Source organism: Lucilia sericata, unplaced genomic scaffold (genome assembly GCF_015586225.1).
Source record: "Lucilia sericata isolate MDLA Ls3-8-SP2 unplaced genomic scaffold, ASM1558622v1 Contig000600F_arrow, whole genome shotgun sequence".
Lineage (NCBI taxonomy): Eukaryota > Metazoa > Arthropoda > Insecta > Diptera > Calliphoridae > Lucilia > Lucilia sericata.
In genome coordinates this window covers 65,622-83,808 of record NW_023994607.1, presented here as the reverse complement: position 1 = coordinate 83,808, position 18,187 = coordinate 65,622, and the positions used below count along the sequence as shown (strand labels likewise).

At 32.9% G+C, this 18,187-nt stretch overlaps 1 protein-coding gene across 5 annotated transcripts in view; it reads right to left on the bottom strand.

The window, feature by feature from the left end:
* Positions 1 to 445: 445 nt before the first annotated feature.
* LOC119606552 (myosin-11-like) overlaps positions 446 to 18,187 on the bottom strand; it is a 65,022-nt gene continuing 47,280 nt past the window's right edge. For 2 of the 5 annotated variants that reach the window (XM_037960100.1, XM_037960102.1), the window contains 11 exons: positions 15,223 to 15,339; positions 12,003 to 12,023; positions 8,092 to 8,274; positions 7,706 to 8,026; positions 7,093 to 7,281; positions 5,140 to 6,855; positions 4,836 to 5,075; positions 4,347 to 4,768; positions 4,138 to 4,272; positions 3,964 to 4,027; positions 446 to 1,176 (listed from right to left, as the gene is read on the bottom strand). In XM_037960100.1, coding sequence (XP_037816028.1) covers positions 1,141 to 1,176; positions 3,964 to 4,027; positions 4,138 to 4,272; positions 4,347 to 4,768; positions 4,836 to 5,075; positions 5,140 to 6,855; positions 7,093 to 7,281; positions 7,706 to 8,026; positions 8,092 to 8,274; positions 12,003 to 12,023; positions 15,223 to 15,339 — 3,444 coding nt within the window. In that variant the 3' untranslated portion in view covers positions 446 to 1,140. The remainder of the gene's footprint in view (positions 1,177 to 3,963; positions 4,028 to 4,137; positions 4,273 to 4,346; positions 4,769 to 4,835; positions 5,076 to 5,139; positions 6,856 to 7,092; positions 7,282 to 7,705; positions 8,027 to 8,091; positions 8,275 to 12,002; positions 12,024 to 15,222; positions 15,340 to 18,187) is intronic. The other 3 variants (XM_037960098.1, XM_037960101.1, XM_037960097.1) reach the window with 2 other exon arrangements.

The following is an 18,187-nucleotide window of genomic DNA, read 5'->3' as shown; positions in this document are numbered from 1 at the left end:
TGGGCTGATTGCTGATTGAATTGAAAACTTTATTTAAATATTAATTTGTTTTAGTAATAATAACTCTACTTTTTTTTAACTCTTTCCCTTTTATGTTTTGGTTAATTTTCGCATAATTTTTTCTTTAATAAACAAAATAAAAATTATGTTTCTTTTTTTGTTTTCTTTCTTTGACTAATATATACACTAAATTATTAATTAATATTTATATAATTGTTATTATTTTTTCAACTTTTTTTTTTCTTAATTAAATTTACTCTAACTATAACAGGGGGCGGGGGGTCTATAATGTAATTATTGTTAATATATAATATAATAATAATAATAATAAATATTTAACTACTAACATTTTTTTTGTTGCCTTTTTTAAAGTGAATATGTATGGTATGCTGTATTATTTTTATTATTATTTTTTTTTAATTTTTATATAATTTTTTTTTTTACTAAATTTACTTAGTTTTTTTATGTTGGTTTGCTTTTTGTATATATGCTGTTTTTATTTAATTATTTGACAAATAATTTATTATTTATAGTTAGATTATGAATTATTTATGTATGACATCACATTATGTTTTTTTAATGTTTATTATTTTATTATTTTTTTTTTAAATATATCATGACCAATTCATCAGTGGGCACAATTCACACAAAAATTGTTTTTCTAAGTAAAAAATAAAATAATTGAAAAATTAGAAATGAAAAAAATTTACGAAATTAGTCGAATTATGTATATTTGATTGAACTTAATTATGATACAATACATAAATTTATTTAATTTAAATTTTAATTTAAATGTAAAGCAATTATTAGCAGTATTAGAGAGGTTTTCTTAATTATGTATAAATAGTAGAAAAAATATTTTGAATTTGAGTTTTTTTGTTAATTTTTTTTTCGGTTTTGTTTTTCCGTTTTTTTGTTTTTTGTATTTTACTTTAAAGAGTAGAGTATAGAGTATGTAAATACTGACTTTTGTTTTATTTAATTTTTTGTTTTTTTGATAATTGATGGTTCGAAAAAAGTATAAGCAAGAACAACAACAAATGTACAAATATATATAGTAGAAACTGTAAACTGTAGTGTAGTTAGTGTAGAGAGAGAGAGATAGAGTAATAATTTTTGTTTTCTTTAATTTTGTTATGTTTAGAAAAAGCTCTTTAAGAATCCAGCTGGTCCAGCCTGTAAATGAAAATAAAAGATTGTATTAGAATTTGATAATTAGTTGTCATAAATTGTATATGTCATAATATAAAACGACACACCAAAAAGTGTTCATGAAACTGTTACACTTTCAATAAAGATATTTCTTTAAGAAATGTATTTTTGATTGGCCCAAATAAGTCCTGAATGGGTGCAGACGTTGGAAACTCTACAATCTAGAGTATTTTGATCATAAATGTTTGTTATTCCTCTAGTACTTGCTATAATATAATTTTCATAGACACTTCGAAAGCCAAAATAGCTCATTCCTTAGAAATATTAATACATAACGACTTAACTTTTGTCTAAAAAGTGTCTTAAAAGTATACGTACGTCTTTTTATATAGTAAATAGCTAAGAACAGTTCGCTCCTAGATCAAAACTCTGGTTCCATTATGATTTAGATTAGAGAATGTACTTAAAGTTTGTTATTCCGTTTGTACTTCCTTTAACATAGTTATCCTTATAAATAGCGGAGTCGTTTAAGCTATATCTGTCTGTTCGTACACAGAGGGAAAAGGAAATATACACGCCAAATTGACACCAAAGAGGTTATAATTTTTCAATAACATCCGTTGTCAAAGTATATACATACGTACGACAACACTTTGTAATATTGATAACGCAACGTTGTCAACATTGTAACAATTCGTTGTCGAAATCTAAATTTTATACACATCCGTTGTCTAAATGTTAATAAACGTGGTAAGCTCTAAGTCTTTGGTGTCAATGGATGGTATAGAAAAATTATAAACAGTTTGGTGTCAATTTGGTACCAGGCGTGTATATTTCTTTTTCCCTCTGTGTATGTCTATGAGTCAGTTGAAATCAATTTTCTGAAGACTCCTCTTGAGTCCAAATAATACTTTCAGAAATACTTTCGAAAAGTTTCCTATTTAAAATTAACAAAATCGTGGCAAAAATAACGGATATATGAGAAAATTTTCGAAACAACCCATGAAAGTAATACGTTTCTTCTACCTTTTTGATGAGTTTTAGCAGAAATTATAGCAGCGAGTTAAAAAATATTGCTAGAAGTCCTTTATTCATCCAGGGATTAACTTTCATATACAGAATTGTTGTTATAATGGGTCTATAATTCCACAAAAGGTCGGTATAGAGTTCATCACATTGAAGTATGCAAACACCTAAATTTGAAAGTCAGGACTTCTTATGCCACTGAGTGGTCTTTTATCGGGGCACATTTGAATGAAGTTTCAACAGACTACCACCGCTTCTGAATCACTTGCATAGAGTATTCAGGTGTTAAACGGATCATAAATTAACTTAATTTCGAGCTATCTCTATGCTGCAATCACTGAAGATAACAGACGTTTCACCACCATTTGCCAGGACATGATGTCGAAGAGCTTTAAGTGAACTGCTGCCGTGTTGGCCGCCCTTATTTCATGTTGGTTGGTTTTTAACCACTGGATGAGCTGTGTAGACGACTCACCACCGCCCGTTGTGTTTCTTATACGGTACATGGTTTTGCAGTCCAGCACTTTTCTCAAGCACTCGAGCTATCTGATCTCTGACCATTGCTGCTTAACTTTAGAGATTCAAAATCATCACTTCCGTTCACAACTACATAGATGGGATGGCATCTGTTCAGTCGGCAACAGCATCTAGAAACGTATTTGGTAGACCGAAACACGAATCCATCTTACTCACAGTTAAAAAACTGTGATAAATCTGGTATGAACAGAGTAAACCCTGAACATACCTGGGCAAGTAGGGAAAATTTAATGGTCTCATTTGTATAATATACCTTTAATCCATCACCATTCAACCCAGCACACTTATTATGCATTCAACACACATACAGAGAACAACATCCGGCGAATACCCCTACATTCATCCTGTATCATATACATTTAATACCAACTAATTTCCAATGCACAGTTCCACAGTTACTCCTCTGTGGGGTATCTGTTGACTTCGGCAACAGCACAGAACTCTTCCAGAATTATATGTCAAATTATTCCAAGGAAAGGCCAAATATACATTTGATCATCTCCAGTTTATAGTTTAGAGGTACTGATAGCATCTCTTTTCCCCGAGATTGCAATAACACCAAGATGGGGTCTTTTATCAAGGTAACATGACCAAGGAGGCATTTGCCAGATCAGGTGAACTCCGTCCAGAAGAAAACTATCAAACATTCACACTATAAACTTTCCTTGATCAATTCCTACAGCCACACTACTGAAGTGATAATGGTAATTTTTTTACCTCAGGATCGTAATGATATCAAGCTCTATAATTTAGCTCATAAACATCTTTAATACATTATATCGGTAAAGATATAAAAATCTTAGCTCTGAAAGAAACCAAAAATAGGTAAGAGCTTTCGCCTTGTATGCTACAGAATCTATATAGATTCGTTATAAAGTTTCCCAGAGTGAATTGATGTTGTCTAAGACCAAAATGTAATCTCGTTAGTACTCTAAGATCGCTTTTATTCAGCGCTAGTAGCTTTTAGAATTTTCCCTTTGACAGTGTTTACGACAGTATAAATATGATGATATAACCATTTAACATATACAAACATGCCTCTAGATCAGCAAATTTTTTAGTGATAACAACATCTTTGTTGATATAATAAAATACACATCACAAATTTTACACTAAATTTCACAAATAATTTAACCCAAATTTAAAGAAAAAAGTTCATTGCCACTATTCATATTTAGTTTAAACAAGAAATCCCCAAAACTCTTTGAAAAGGTACAATTAAAATGTCACAAAGTAATAATAACTTACATCTTGTTGTTGTTGCTGCTGTGTTTGTGCTTGTTTGACTTTTGCTTGGGCAATCTTTAAGGCTCTGCAATTGAAAGAAGAAGACACACAAAAAGGAGAAAAAAACACATAAATTAATAATTGAATTAAAAAAAGTAATAAATATGTTTGCAGTTATTATTTTTGGGAACATACTGTTGCAAGTCCATAATTGTCTTTTCCTTGGCATTCTGTTCTTCTTGAGACATCTGTACCAATTTGAGTAATCGTTCTGTTTCCGCTGTTGCCTTCTTGTGTTCTTCCTTGGTATTTTGTAATTCTTTGATGCAACTGTAAAAAAGGAAAGAAATAAATAAAATAAATAAGTTTTGATCATGTATAAATGTAAATGCATTTAGACTTACGCTTCCAATTGTCTTTGAGTTTCCATGAGTTTTTTGTTTAGTTCTCCGGCAGCTGCAGCACCACCTCCTTGAGCTTGCAGAGATTTTTCTAATTGATCCACTTGATCTTTTCGTTTGCGCAGTTGGACATCGAATTCGACCATTTTCTTCTCTTTCTCTTCAATATCTTTGCGTTTGGCTTCGATTTGTTTGCGCTGTTCTTCGATAATTTTGCGTTCACTTTCGACCGCCTTGGCTTGATTATCGATTTGATTGCGTATTTCTTCCAATTGTTTTTGTTGTTGTTCCAGTTGTTGTTTTTGTGCTTCGCTGGCGGCAGCATTTGCTCCTCCCGCTTGGCTAATCTGTTGTATTTGTTGCTGTAGTTGTTGTATTTGTTGTTGGGCAGCTTGTAATTGTTTCGCTTGTTCCTGGTTGGCAACCTTAAAAGGGAGTATTAGAAAATCGATGTATTTTAACATGACTTTTTCTTTAAAGCTTTCTTGTTACCTGACTCTTTTGTAGTTCTTCAACCAAAATTTCCAGTTGCTGTTGGAATTGGTCTCTTTGTGTTGTGGCAGCTTGGAGTTCTGCTTTGACTTTCTCCAGTTCTTGGTTGAGTTGTTGCATTTCTTGTGTGTTCGCAGGTGCTTGTTGTTGTTGCTGTTGTTGTTGTTGTGCTTGCTGTTGCAACTGTTGTTGCATTTTCTGCATTTGAGCATGTTGTTCCTTAATATGCTGATCCATCATCTGGGAAAGAAAAGTTTTAGAATTAGTAACAAATTTTAAGAGTTTTCAAGAAAAATCATCTCACCTGTAAACGTTTATGCATCTCTTGAGCCGCCTTATCTGCCATATCGGCCTTATTCTTTTCAGCCTCGATAACTTTGCGCCATTGTTCAATTTCCTCTCGTGAGGCTCCGCCTTGGGCAGCAGCACCCGCCGCCTGTACCGCCTTTTCGGACTCTTGAAGTTTCTGCTGCAATGTTTGTATTTCCTTTTGCATTGCTTGAATTTCGGCTGGTGCGGCTGGAGCCACTGGTTGGCCATTGCGTAATTTGCGGTTTTCTTCTCGTGCATTTTGGAGTTCGGTTTCGGCATTTTGAAGTTCTTTTTGGAAGTTCATTAGGATTTCCTGGCTCTTTTCCAATTGATGCACTAATTGTTCCCGTTCGATTGACAGCTGTTTGCAGTCAGCCTCCAGCTGTTGTATGTGTTTTTCGAGTTGTGGATGAGGTTTGTCTGCGGCTCCGTTTCTGGCAGACTGTCTCAGAGTCTCCTTCTCTGCTTCGGCCTTTTCGAGGCGATCATGTAGACGACCCAGTTCAGCAGACATACGTTCAAATTCAATACGAGTCGATTCGTTGGTTTCCTGTTGTTTGGCCAAATGCATTTGAGCTTTCTCCAGTTCCTTAGCCAAACGTCCGGCTTCCAGTTCGGTGGCATCGCGAGACTGCAAGGCTTTTTCTAAGCGATCTCTAAGACGATCAATTTCTTGGCGTTCACCAGCCGAAAGCGAAGATGTACGCACTGAATCTGCGGGACTAATGGCGGAGGCTTGTTGTAATCTAAGACGTTCTACTTCCTTTAGTAACTTCTCGTGTTTGTCTCTGGCCTTTTCACGTTCAATATGAGCTCTTTCCAATTCGCTACGTTGTTTTTCTTGATTGGCCAGCAATTTGGCCACTTCTCCCTTGGACAGTTCGAGTTGCAAGGAGGTTTCGTGGAGTTTAGATTCCATGGTGGCAATTTCATTTTCAATTTTTTCATACTTGTCCTTGTATTTTTCAAACGTTTCTGATTCGTATTGGGATTTGCCGCGTATTGTCTCGAGTTCCATAAGGGTTTTGTCCAGCTTTTCTCGCAAACGCTCGTTTTCCTCTTTAAGACGACGTGTTTCTCGTCCAAAGGTCTCGGTGTCTTGTAGTTTCCTAAGTTCTGTCTGGCTCTTTTCATAACGATCTCGCATCTTTTCAAGTTCAATGGCATAGTGAGCACACTCGTCTTTGGCAGCTTCAACACTGGCACTGGCTTTACTTTGAGCAGCATGAGCTCTTTCCAATTCATAGCTGACGCGCTCGAGTTCTGATTGTAAATGCTCCTTCTCGCCCTGGGTACGACGCAGATCGGTTTGTATTTTATCGTAACGTTCTCTATGATGTTCGAGCTCAGCACGAGCATTATCCTCGCATTCCTTAGCGCGACTAAGTTGCAGGGCAGCTCTATCACAGGCTTCTTGTAAACGTGTGCTTTCCTCTTGAAGCTTGCGAAGATCTTCTCGTGCCTTTGAGGCGGCGAGTACAGAACGCTCTGCCTCAACCTCCAAGCGAGCACGATCTGCTTCAGCCGTATCACAGCGTGATTGCAGGCGATAAATTTCATTCTGGGCACGATCGTATTTCTCCAGCATTTTTTCAAATTCTTTATTTGAAGTGTCTTTTTCGTCAATAAGTTTCTGACTGGCATACAAAGCTTTGTCCAATTTCTCCTTGAGAATCTCCACTTCAGTAACAGCATCATCGCGTTCCATCTATTAAGAGAAGCAAGAAGGGTCAAGTATTTGTGTTAAAGGCTTGAAACGGTTAATATTCAAACTCTAAAGGGTAGAAGTGACAATTTTGATTAAGCTACAACTAACAAACAGCCAATTGTTTGAAGTAATCATGCAGTTCTTACTTCATATTTTCAGTTTTCGAAACTTGTTATTGAAAGTTTTTTTTTTTTTGCTTGGGGCAGGGGTCTGTCTACAAGCGTGGTATAAAATTACCTGAAGTTTTTGTTGGATATTATGCGATTTTTCATAACGCTCTTTGAGTACTTCCAAATCGGTTTGCATGGCTTCTCGATCGCGTGCTGCTTTCTGAAGCAGTGTTTGTGATGATTCAGATCGCTCTTTAAGAGTTTCTAATTCGTCGGAGAATTGATCACGTTCCTTCTGGACACGTGCCAGTTGTATCTACATTTGGGTTTCATTAGATTTTAAATGACAGTTATGTACAACGTTAATTTAAATACAACATTAAAGTATATATGTATAGTATAGTTATAGAATAGTTTTTTACAGGTTTAGAAGTAGTTTAGATAGATTAGATACTTTTACAATATTTAACACATACATGAGATTGAATATATAATTATAATGAGGAAGGAATAATAGATTTATTACATATACGTAGTTTTATGTAAAAAGATGGACAGGTTTTCGTAAGTATATATAGTAGAAAGTTAGTGAGGTTATGAGTTGAATACATAAGTATGGTAAGTATTATGTCTACATTTACAATTGATGTGAGGAGTATAATACTCATACATAAGTTTATTAGATAGTTTTCTTTGGTAGACTGGATGCAGGTTACGATAGTAATGGTGCCGATGCTTACCTGAACCTTTTCGAGTTTCTCGCGAATTCGATCGGTGTCTAATGTAAGAGTTTCACGTTCCTTTTGTACACGAGCTGCCTGGCCCAATGCCTTATCCAATTGTGATTGCAAATTGTCATAGTCATATGTCAGTTTCTCCTTCTCCAAGACCAAACGACGATTATCGGCTCCCGCCTTATCGAGTTTCTCTTGCAAATGATCCACTTCGTTTTGTGCCTTATCCAAAGCATTCTGTAGTTTTTCTTGCTGTAATTGTGCTTTACCTAAAGTGGCCTGGGTACGTTCCATTTCCTCCTTCATCTTGTCCACCTCGGAGAAGGCCTAAAGGAAAAAGAAGACATGTTTATATAAATGTATTGCAGCATATTTTCCGATTAGTGATTTACCCGATCTCGATCAGCGTGTATGCGTGAAATGCCACCTTGTACTTTTTCCAGTTCTTGACGCAAACTTTCCTGTTCGCCCTGGGCATTTTCCAATTTAGCTTTCAGTCTATACACTTCACCCTGGCTCTTTTCCAGTTTCTCCTGCAGGGCGGCCGCTTCCTCGCGAGCTCTTTCCGCATCCGACTGTAAATTTCGTGTGCGAAACAAAAAGCAAATTTTATATTTAAGTCTTTTTTACATGAAATGGTGTCGAAATGATATCGAAATAAATGCACAAAGAGGACAGACAGAAAAACGGCTACAAACAAAAGCAATTGAGCGACGATAACATAAATGAAGAATGTTGAATGAATCTTTATTATTTTTATACAACACATTAGATATTTTTCATTTGTACGTGTATGTACTGAGTATGTGGTTAAGTTCGAATACGAATAGATGTTGAGATTAAATGACATACAAGTACAAAAACAAATTTATATGTACATATGTAAATATAATGTATAATGTTGTTGTAACTAGTATTACAAAGTGAAGGCAAACAAAATGTTACAAAAGTTACGAAACTTAGTTAGTGTTGGGAAGTTAGAAGTGCAGCAATAAAACGAAAGAAAGAAAATTAATGTATAGAGAAGATAGAAAACTTTTTGCGAAAGGAAATTGTTAAATATGAAAAAATATATGAATAATAACTCTCGATTCTTTAGTGATGTTTTTTGAATGGTTGCAATTACAATGTCTAGACATTGTAGAATTATTGGTATTATTAAGAGTTTCTCAGGTGATGAAAGGAAATTGGTTTTTTTGGCAGGGAATTTTTTATATTCAAGGGCATATCGTATTCAGTACATTAATACTCTTCATTTGAGAACTATTCGTAGAAAAAAAGTGATGAACGGGACATCCTAAAGTAAAATATCTTGTTCTGTCTAAGTTCTGTCTAGTAGTTTTATGGCGATTTCGTATATTTTAAAGTTCACTAGAGTAATGAACATATTTGTATTTTGTCACTTCATTATTGCCAGTTAACTCTGATCAGTGTGAGCTCGAGTTCTGATACTCATTCTCGCCCTAAGTAATACCAAGTCCAATTCATGTTTTATCTTATGTATGATGTTGGCGATTAGCCTGATTATTATTTCCGCATTTCTACTCTTGCTTTCGAAGCTACAATTGCATAGCACATCGCTTAAGTGTGAACGATCTGCTTCAGCGCGATAGCAGACTCTAAAGTACATCCCGAGCAGTTCTTTATCTATGTATGTATGATATTAGAGTAAAGCTTTTTCATTGGCTTTAGTAAACGATTCGAGGCTTTCTCTCAACTACCAATGATGTATAATCAGCTTCAGTACCAAATCGATTTTTCCAAAAATGTTTAAATTCTTTTTAAAGGATATTTTTCCTCTATATATTAGAAGCATTTTAAATTTCTTTTTGCAATTAGATTTTAGCCGGAACATTATTCCCATATTTCAGAATTAGGTTGCAGTGAATCTCTCATCATTAGTATCTTGTAAAAGAGTAATTTCAGCCCAACTTTCGGATTCGATTCCCTGACCTTCAAAGGTCCTTCCGCCCAACTTTTGCATACGATGCTACCATTACAGAGCGCTCTGCCACGACCACCAAAGGTACACAGGTAGCAGATCGCTTCAGCGCGATTACATTAAACTTCATTATTATTAAGATCGAATTGTTCATTATGAACAAGATCGCAGGAGGCAGACGGTCGGAAGACTTATGAATGAACAATTTAACCTCTTTTGACATAAACAACAAACAACGGAAATTTCATTAAAATTGGGTTTAACGTATTCATTCGTGTCCGGGTTTCCGTGGTAGACATTTAAACGATGTCGTAATTCGTATATGGAAACGATTGTACTTTTATTTGAAATGCCCATAACGACAGAAACTGTTTCAGGCATCGAATCAGTAATATGGTCTTTAGAATGATACTTTAGAAGAGAGAGAGAGAGTTCACACCTGGATATACACATGTTAGAATGACATTAAATCATAAATGATCAAAATATTTTATGAAGTTTTTAGAAATTATCGGGTAGAGATCATGACAGATCGGTCTAACTTCTTTTAGAAGAGACCCAAAATATTCAAATTTTCATTTTCAATAATAAAACTAATAATCTCATCGGCAAAATGAATAAAATTTTGTCCTCAAATTTTGCAAGGACTACATTGCCACCTATATGAGTATTATGGGAAAAAATGGGCGAACTAGTAACAGTGGGTGTTGCACATTCCACGCCTATATTGCTAACGAATATCAAATGACGCAAATTTGGAAAACTATAACAGCTACAGTTCCCAAATTTTGTAGGATAAACTTCAGTCTCAATAGAAAAATTTTTGTGCAATAATGGTCGGATAATAGTGGGCGTGTCACTTTTGGAAAACTATAACAGCTACAGTTCCCAAATTTTGTAGGATAAACTTCAGTCTCAATAGGAAAATTTTTGTGCAATAATGGTCGGATAATAGTGGGGCTATCACCCCATATATAGTCAGTACCAAAATTCGTATATCTGGGAAACTATAAAATTTGGAGTGCTCAAAAGTCGTCCGAATAACTTTGATATAAATATGAATATTTAAGACAAATATGGGCAGACTAGAAAAAGGGGGCGTGGTGCTTCCCATGTGAATTAAATACAAAAATTCGTATAACGGGGAAACTATTGAAGCTAGAATGCTCTAATTTGAATGAACATTTTTGACATTCATGTAAACATTTGTTTAATAAATTAGCGGTTCAGCTTTCCACTTCTGCAGCAGGTTCCATTAGAAACGGTTCCTTTAGAAGCGGTTCTACTAGCATCGTTTTTTTTAGAAAAAAACTAATGCTCACGGTAATTTTGAAAACAGGTTCCAACTTTGTAAGTATTTGCCTAACAAATAGGCGGATTATGGGGCGTGGTCCCTCCCATATGAATTAAATCAAAAGACTGTATATCGAGGAAACTATTGGAGCTAGAATGCAGCAGGTTCCTTTAGAAGCGGTTCTAATAACATCGTTTTTTTTAGGAAAAAACTAATGCTCACTATAATTTTAAGAACAGGTTCCTACTTCGTAAATATAAAAATAGTTCAATCTAAACTGATCGCAGATTGGTCCAGATCGCTGAACGACATGTAAAATTATCTTTGTTATTCTGCAGATAGAACAATTTAAAAATTCGGGCGACAATCTCTAGAAAAAATCCAATTTTTTCTGAATTATTTTCAAGAATCGAGAGTTATTATAAGAGAGTGGTGATTTTTTTGTGTAAGAAAATACGTTGACAAACATTAAAAAATGAATTTCATGATCGTTAAGCAATTGAATCAGATGTTCGATATCAAATCTATACTTATTGGCGCAAAAATGAAAAATGTACACGTTTAGAAACATTATGCTTTTTACACAAATACACATGAATTTAACGGACATAAAAATGAATAATTTGACAAAAATGGACAATTTCAGTTTTAAATGGTGGCATATACATATTTTTACATAAGACAGCAATACGTGAGCTTATGACGATTTCACATAACGGCAAATGTTTTGAAATGTAATAAAATGAAAATAAAAAGCACAAAATGGCTGAAATCTTATGTATGTAATTAGAAATCTTGGTATTAATTGTATGTAATTATATTATGTTTTAATAATGTATGTAGAGTATGTATTTATTTATGTTTTTCTGTTGATATAAAATTATTAAAAATATGAAATTGAAACGGTATTATGATTGAATTTAACAAGGTTTTTTTAAAATATTTAAAATTTAAATGCTTTTCTTTTTCTGTTAAAAAAAAAAGAAACAAATTGGATATTTTGCATTTTAAATGATGAAGAGTATTTAACTTGGTTTAGATTGGTTTCGTTGGAAGCAATTACTCACAAAACGTTTATCTGTTTCGCCCTATAAGTATGAATGCAAGCAATAGATACAATAGATAATTGAGATTTGATTTTTTTGTTTGTTTGTATTTTGTAGTTTTTTTAACGTATTCGACAGTTTAATAGTAGATTCAAGTTAATTATGAAAGTAAATAAAATTGTGAAAGAAAAGTTTTAAAAATTAAAAACAATTAACCTGTATAAATATTTAAATTTAATTGTTCGCTGACTGATGTGAGAGAATATTTAATTAAATTTATATAAACTTAAAAAAAAACCGTTTAACAAATATTTAATTTTATTTTATTGTTTTGTATAAGAACAGCTTATGTCAAAAGTATGTTTTTACTATTAAGAGGTTATTAAAGCATTTATATGTATAATTATGCAGTAAATTCTTGTTTAAAAATTTATTATTGTGAGCCATTATTATTTTTGTAAGATCATCGTGACAATTGGAGATCATTTGACAAATTTGGTGGCTTCTATGGTCTAGTCTATAGTCTAGTCTATAGTCTAGTCTATAGTCTAGTCTATAGTCTAGTCTATAGTCTAGTCTATAGTCTAGTCTATAGTCTAGTCTATAGTCTAGTCTATAGTCTAGTCTATAGTCTAGTCTATAGTCTAGTCTAGTTAGTCTATAGTCTAGTCTATAGTCTAGTCTATAGTCTAGTCTATAGTCTAGTCTATAGTCTAGTCTATAGTCTAGTCTATAGTCTAGTCTATAGTCTAGTCTATAGTCTAGTCTATAGTCTAGTCTATAGTCTAGTCTATAGTCTAGTCTATAGTCTAGTCTATAGTCTAGTCTATAGTCTAGTCTATAGTCTAGTCTATAGTCTAGTCTATAGTCTAGTCTATAGTCTAGTCTATAGTCTAGTCTATAGTCTAGTCTATAGTCTAGTCTATAGTCTAGTCTATAGTCTAGTCTAGTCTAGTCTATAGTCTAGTCTATAGTCTAGTCTATAGTCTAGTCTATAGTCTAGTCTATAGTCTAGTCTATAGTCTAGTCTATAGTCTAGTCTATAGTCTAGTCTATAGTCTAGTCTATAGTCTAGTCTATAGCCTAGTCTATAGTCTAGTCTATAGTCTAGTCTATAGTCTAGTCTATAGTCTAGTCTAGTCTATAGTCTAGTCTATAGTCTAGTCTATAGTCTAGTCTATGGTCTAGTCTATAGTCTAGTCTAGTCTATAGTCTAGTCTATAGTCTAGTCTATAGTCCAGTCTATAGTCCAGTCTATAGTCTAGTCTATAGTCTAGTCTATAGTCTAGTCTATAGTCTAGTCTATAGTCTAGTCTATAGTCTAGTCTATAGTCTACTCTATAGTCTAGTCTATAGTCTAGTCTGTTGAAATTTTTCTGAATTAAGATAGAAAACAAATTAAATGCTGTACTATTTAAAAAAATACTGCACATATTTAACTAACTCACTGGTGTAGAGTATCATATGGTCGGCCATGCCAGACTATACATTCTTACATGTTTTAAAGCCGATTGAGAGCTGATGATTTAGCTCATCGTATTACCGATGCATTTATCTCATCGGATTATATTCATTAGTTAGCCGACAACGCCGAAGAATGTATCTCAAAAGATTGCATCCATAGTCGTATTATATTATCGATAGTCGTTAGCCGACTGAAAGCCGAAGCATTTATCCTCGGATCATATTCGTAGCTAATATTTCTGCCACAGTTAATCATTAGTCGACGGAAACACGATATTTTGATTTCATACCCCGGAACGATTTTCATCAAAAGCATAAAATATTTAACTATAAAAAAATCTATAAAAATTTCTTAAAATTTCGAGATGGTTTTACATACATGACAGACATCTCACAAACATTCAGTTTCGCAATGTTCAAGATCATTTCAAGATCGATTTTTGACTAGAAGACTTTTTGAATCTACTTGAATTATTCTGTTTAACTTAAAAACTTATTAAAATGGGAGAGACATTCATTAGGCGCATTTGACCTCGTTTGTATGAAGTTTTTGAACTTGACAATATGTAGAATCACAACAATGAACGTAAGTGATCGTGGATTTCTCTTAAAAACTGAATGGCGATAAAACTGATATTGATAGAGTACATGTTCATGCCATGTTTGCGAACGATCATCAGAATGTTTGTGAAGCATGAAAAGCTGAAGACAAACATGTTATTAATGATCAGCTTCTGTCTATATGTTCTTTAAAATATACTTTTATTAACTCCTATTACTAATGAAAGTGAAATTTTTGTTTTCATGAAATTTTCATTCCCCTGGAAGAGAAAATTTCTATCTTGAACTTGTTGTGAAGAATTCATTCACAATAGTTGATTTTGTTGGCAACAGCTGTTCATTGTTTACAATATTTCATTAACAAATCTCAAAACAGTGAACATTTTTTCTCGTCAAAAAAGTTTGATAATCTAAATAATGATATTTTAAAAGATCATTTGTCAAAATAATCTTTTTCGATTTATTCATTAAAAAACTATGAATGATACAAGATTCATTCCAAATTGATGATTTTTTCGCGAAAGCTTCACATTAATAAATTTGATCCAGAGCGGAAAAGCGGACTTGAATTTAGACTGCATTTTAATTTTGTTTAAAATTTTTAATAATAAAACTAAAAATGCAATAAATTTTTGACAGAAGCTGTATATTCTTAATAATTATTATTGATTGTATTGATGGTGGTGTTGTATTGATCTGATGTGTATTGAAATTTATAAAAGTTTAATGTGCAGTGTTTAGTTTTTCTTTTATTTTCATATTTTCATTCTTGTATTAGTAGTAGTAGTAAAATTTTGGATTTTTGAATTTGAGTGTTTGTCTGTGTGTATGTATTGAATTGAATACATTTCAAGTAAATTACATTATGATGCTTTGAAAATTATAACAAGAAGCACATGTAATTCAACTGATATATTTATATAATATATGTATATGTAAGTAAGTATGTATGTAGAAAAAAGAATATTGTAATTTATTTGATTAATAAATAGTACGAATATTTTCCAATAATCATATCATATTAACACCACTTTCAAGTCTTAACAAAAAAATTATATATTCAGATTCAGAATAATATTTAATAGATACATTCAAATTTATGAAAAGAAACTCATGATAAGAAATCAAAAATTAAACCAATAAGAACAAAAAAATACAGTAAGTATGTATGTAAGTGAAGCATTTTTGATGAAATCAAAGAACTGTCTTTTGGTACCTGAGTAACTCTGAGCTCGGCTTGGGTACGTCTCAGTTCGGCAGCTGCTTTATCAGCGCGCTCTTGTGCTCGATCCAGCTCTTGGGAAGTTGTTAAAGTTGTGCGACCAAATGTTGTCTATTGTTTAAGATTGAATTTTGAAAATGTTTTATTAGTTTAGTAAAAACACAGTTGGGGCAATTATTGTTAGTTTTTTATTTTTTATAAAAGTAAATAGTTGCAATTGATTAGAAGAAATTAGTATAAATATGTTGTTTTTAAAAAAAAAATTCCAGCAGGTAAATAAATCAAATGCGTGTATAGAAATAAAATTCTGTAAGACGAGTTTGTTCTAAGATTACAAAGTACATACGTATCCGTATACCAAATGCCAATAATTTTTAAAATTCAAAATTTTCTAAAGCAAACTCGCCTTTTACTGTCGTAGTAATTTGTACAAAATATATATTTATTATTAAATATGTAATTGCAAACTTGTATAATAACTTTTGTTTATATTATTTTCAAACAAAACATATAATTTTTTAAAATATTTTTTTAAAGTGCATTTAACGCTTGTTTTGTAACCAACAAAAAAAAAATTGAACAATATTAACAAAAATCATATAGTAATTTTGTTTTAACAAACAACTGGTGTAATTCGTTTATAATTTATTTATATTATATCATTTACAAACTACTAGAATCGCCTCTAGTTTCTAACACAACTTACCGATATTTTTCCAGATTCATGTAATAATTTCTGAACCGACTGTAAGGCGTTAAGAAAGCGCTTTTAGTATTTAGTTTACCGAGTGTATTTTACTTAAATATTTATGTGTTTTTTATTTTTATTTTATTTTATATAAATATATATAATTTTTTATTGTGTACATACAATAGTTATACTGTGTACAGTTATGCTCAAATGTTTTTAATTGAAATTTATTTCACGATCTAGCAAATTGTATATCTGTACTCATTGATCTTTCAAAGTAGGTTTGCAACAAGCAGGATGTTTACACAGGTCACCATAATATGAAAAAAGTCGAAACCCAGAGACCCAAGTATACATCTCAAAACGTTTGAGTAGCGCTGAAACCGAATCTGCCATTAGATCCATCACATTAGGCTTTTCAAATATCGGGGCAAGAAGTTTGTAAAAACCCCATTTATGGCCATATTTGAGACGCTATAACAGCTCGAATATACCTTCATTTAAAAAACCTGTGATGTCATCTGAAAGTCCAAACTGTCGTCTTTAAAATGAAGGTTTATTCACTGTTATATATTCTTCTTCCTTCGAGATTTCAGCAAAGACAAGATAGTTTTAAACATTTCAAATAGTATATTTATGGGAAAATTATCTTAAAGTTAGTTTTTTCATAAAATAAATGCCAAATGAAGTAAAATAAAATAGTATATCTCGAAAAAAGTTGAATATATAACTGTGGATAAACCTATATTTTAAAGTCGACAGATTGGACTTTTAGAGGACATTAAATAAAGATGTCTTCGCACTGTTATAGCGTCTCAAATATGGCCAAAATCGTGACTTTTTCAAACTTTATAACACGACATCTGGAAAATCGAATATGACGGATAAATTTTGTAGCCAGATTTGGATTCATATATTATGTACTATGGTCTCCGGCTTAAAAATTTGTTGGCCTTTGTTATTAGTGAATAAAGGCATTTTTGATCATTTAGATTCTACATATCAACTTCGGAGAGCAATTACATCAACTAAATTCAGATGTCATTGGGCCTTATATTCACGAATTTGAATGAGAAGACAGATTAATTGATTACTTTGCTGAAAATTGAAAGTTTATTTGAATGCATACATATATCGGCGACTCAAGACAACTGGTGAGTCAGGCCACTCTATTATACTCAACGGTCTGGGAGAAATTCCGGACAACTGCACCCCCAAAACATCGTTTGATAAAAACTTTTACATTTTGGTGGATCGTATTCCACATGAGAAGGAATCAATCCTCCGTAATGGAATTTATATGTTTTACATTGACTACTTGTTGTTGTGGATTTTGGTTTTACGTAGTGAATACTGAAACAGGAGTTTCCTTCAAACTACCTGACAAGTGTAGTATTCTAAAGGCTGAACTATCAGCCATTATTTTCTACCGAATATTCGCCGACGATATTCGAATATAATGGCGATGATCATGTGGCCGCCATATAACCATTAAGATCGCAAAGCTTGTTTTTATTTCGGAGAGCAAAGTTACTATTTTGGTAGTAACTGTCCTTACGGGCTTCCTGCTAGAAGATTTAATCTATTAAGTAGGAACTTCTGTTAAAACGAAGTGGACCTCACTCACTGTTAATGCCTGGACCTGGGGGAACACAGCATTAATATGCCGAAGAATTAAATATCTTCGTTCGTGCTATATATTGACAGTTTTCATACAAAATTTATTTTAACCGGCGAATAACTACTGGTTCAGAGATAACCGGAGGTTGAAAAATGGGGCTTCAACATTTTAAGTGATTTTTTTCGTCATTTAGATATATAGTGTTTAGTCGAGTTTAACTGTGAGAAGGGCAACGGGAAAAGAGCATGTGTTAGCTTTTTTTCAAGCGATTTCGTCTTCTTTTGTCAAAATCGCCGATGCTCTGACGTTGTCCTAACCTTGTTTCGACCAAAATAGCTATAAAAGCAGCTATTAAAAATTGTGATTGCTCTTGTAATCCAACAAGTTGTTGTTTCCGTATTAAATTATCTCACTAAAAAGTGATTGAAAGTTGGAAATCTAGATCATATACAAAACTCATGGTATTGCCAGAGTTTTTGGTTTCTGGACACTTAAAACTGAGGGAGTTTTAAACTCTGTAAGAATGAGTTGCCTACAAGACTTGGCCTTTGTTGTGGTTGTACGACTTCAGTCGAGAAAGACATATGGTTAATAGCGTTTCTAGCATGACTTATCGTTGAACTACTTCCGAACGGAATTCTCACTCA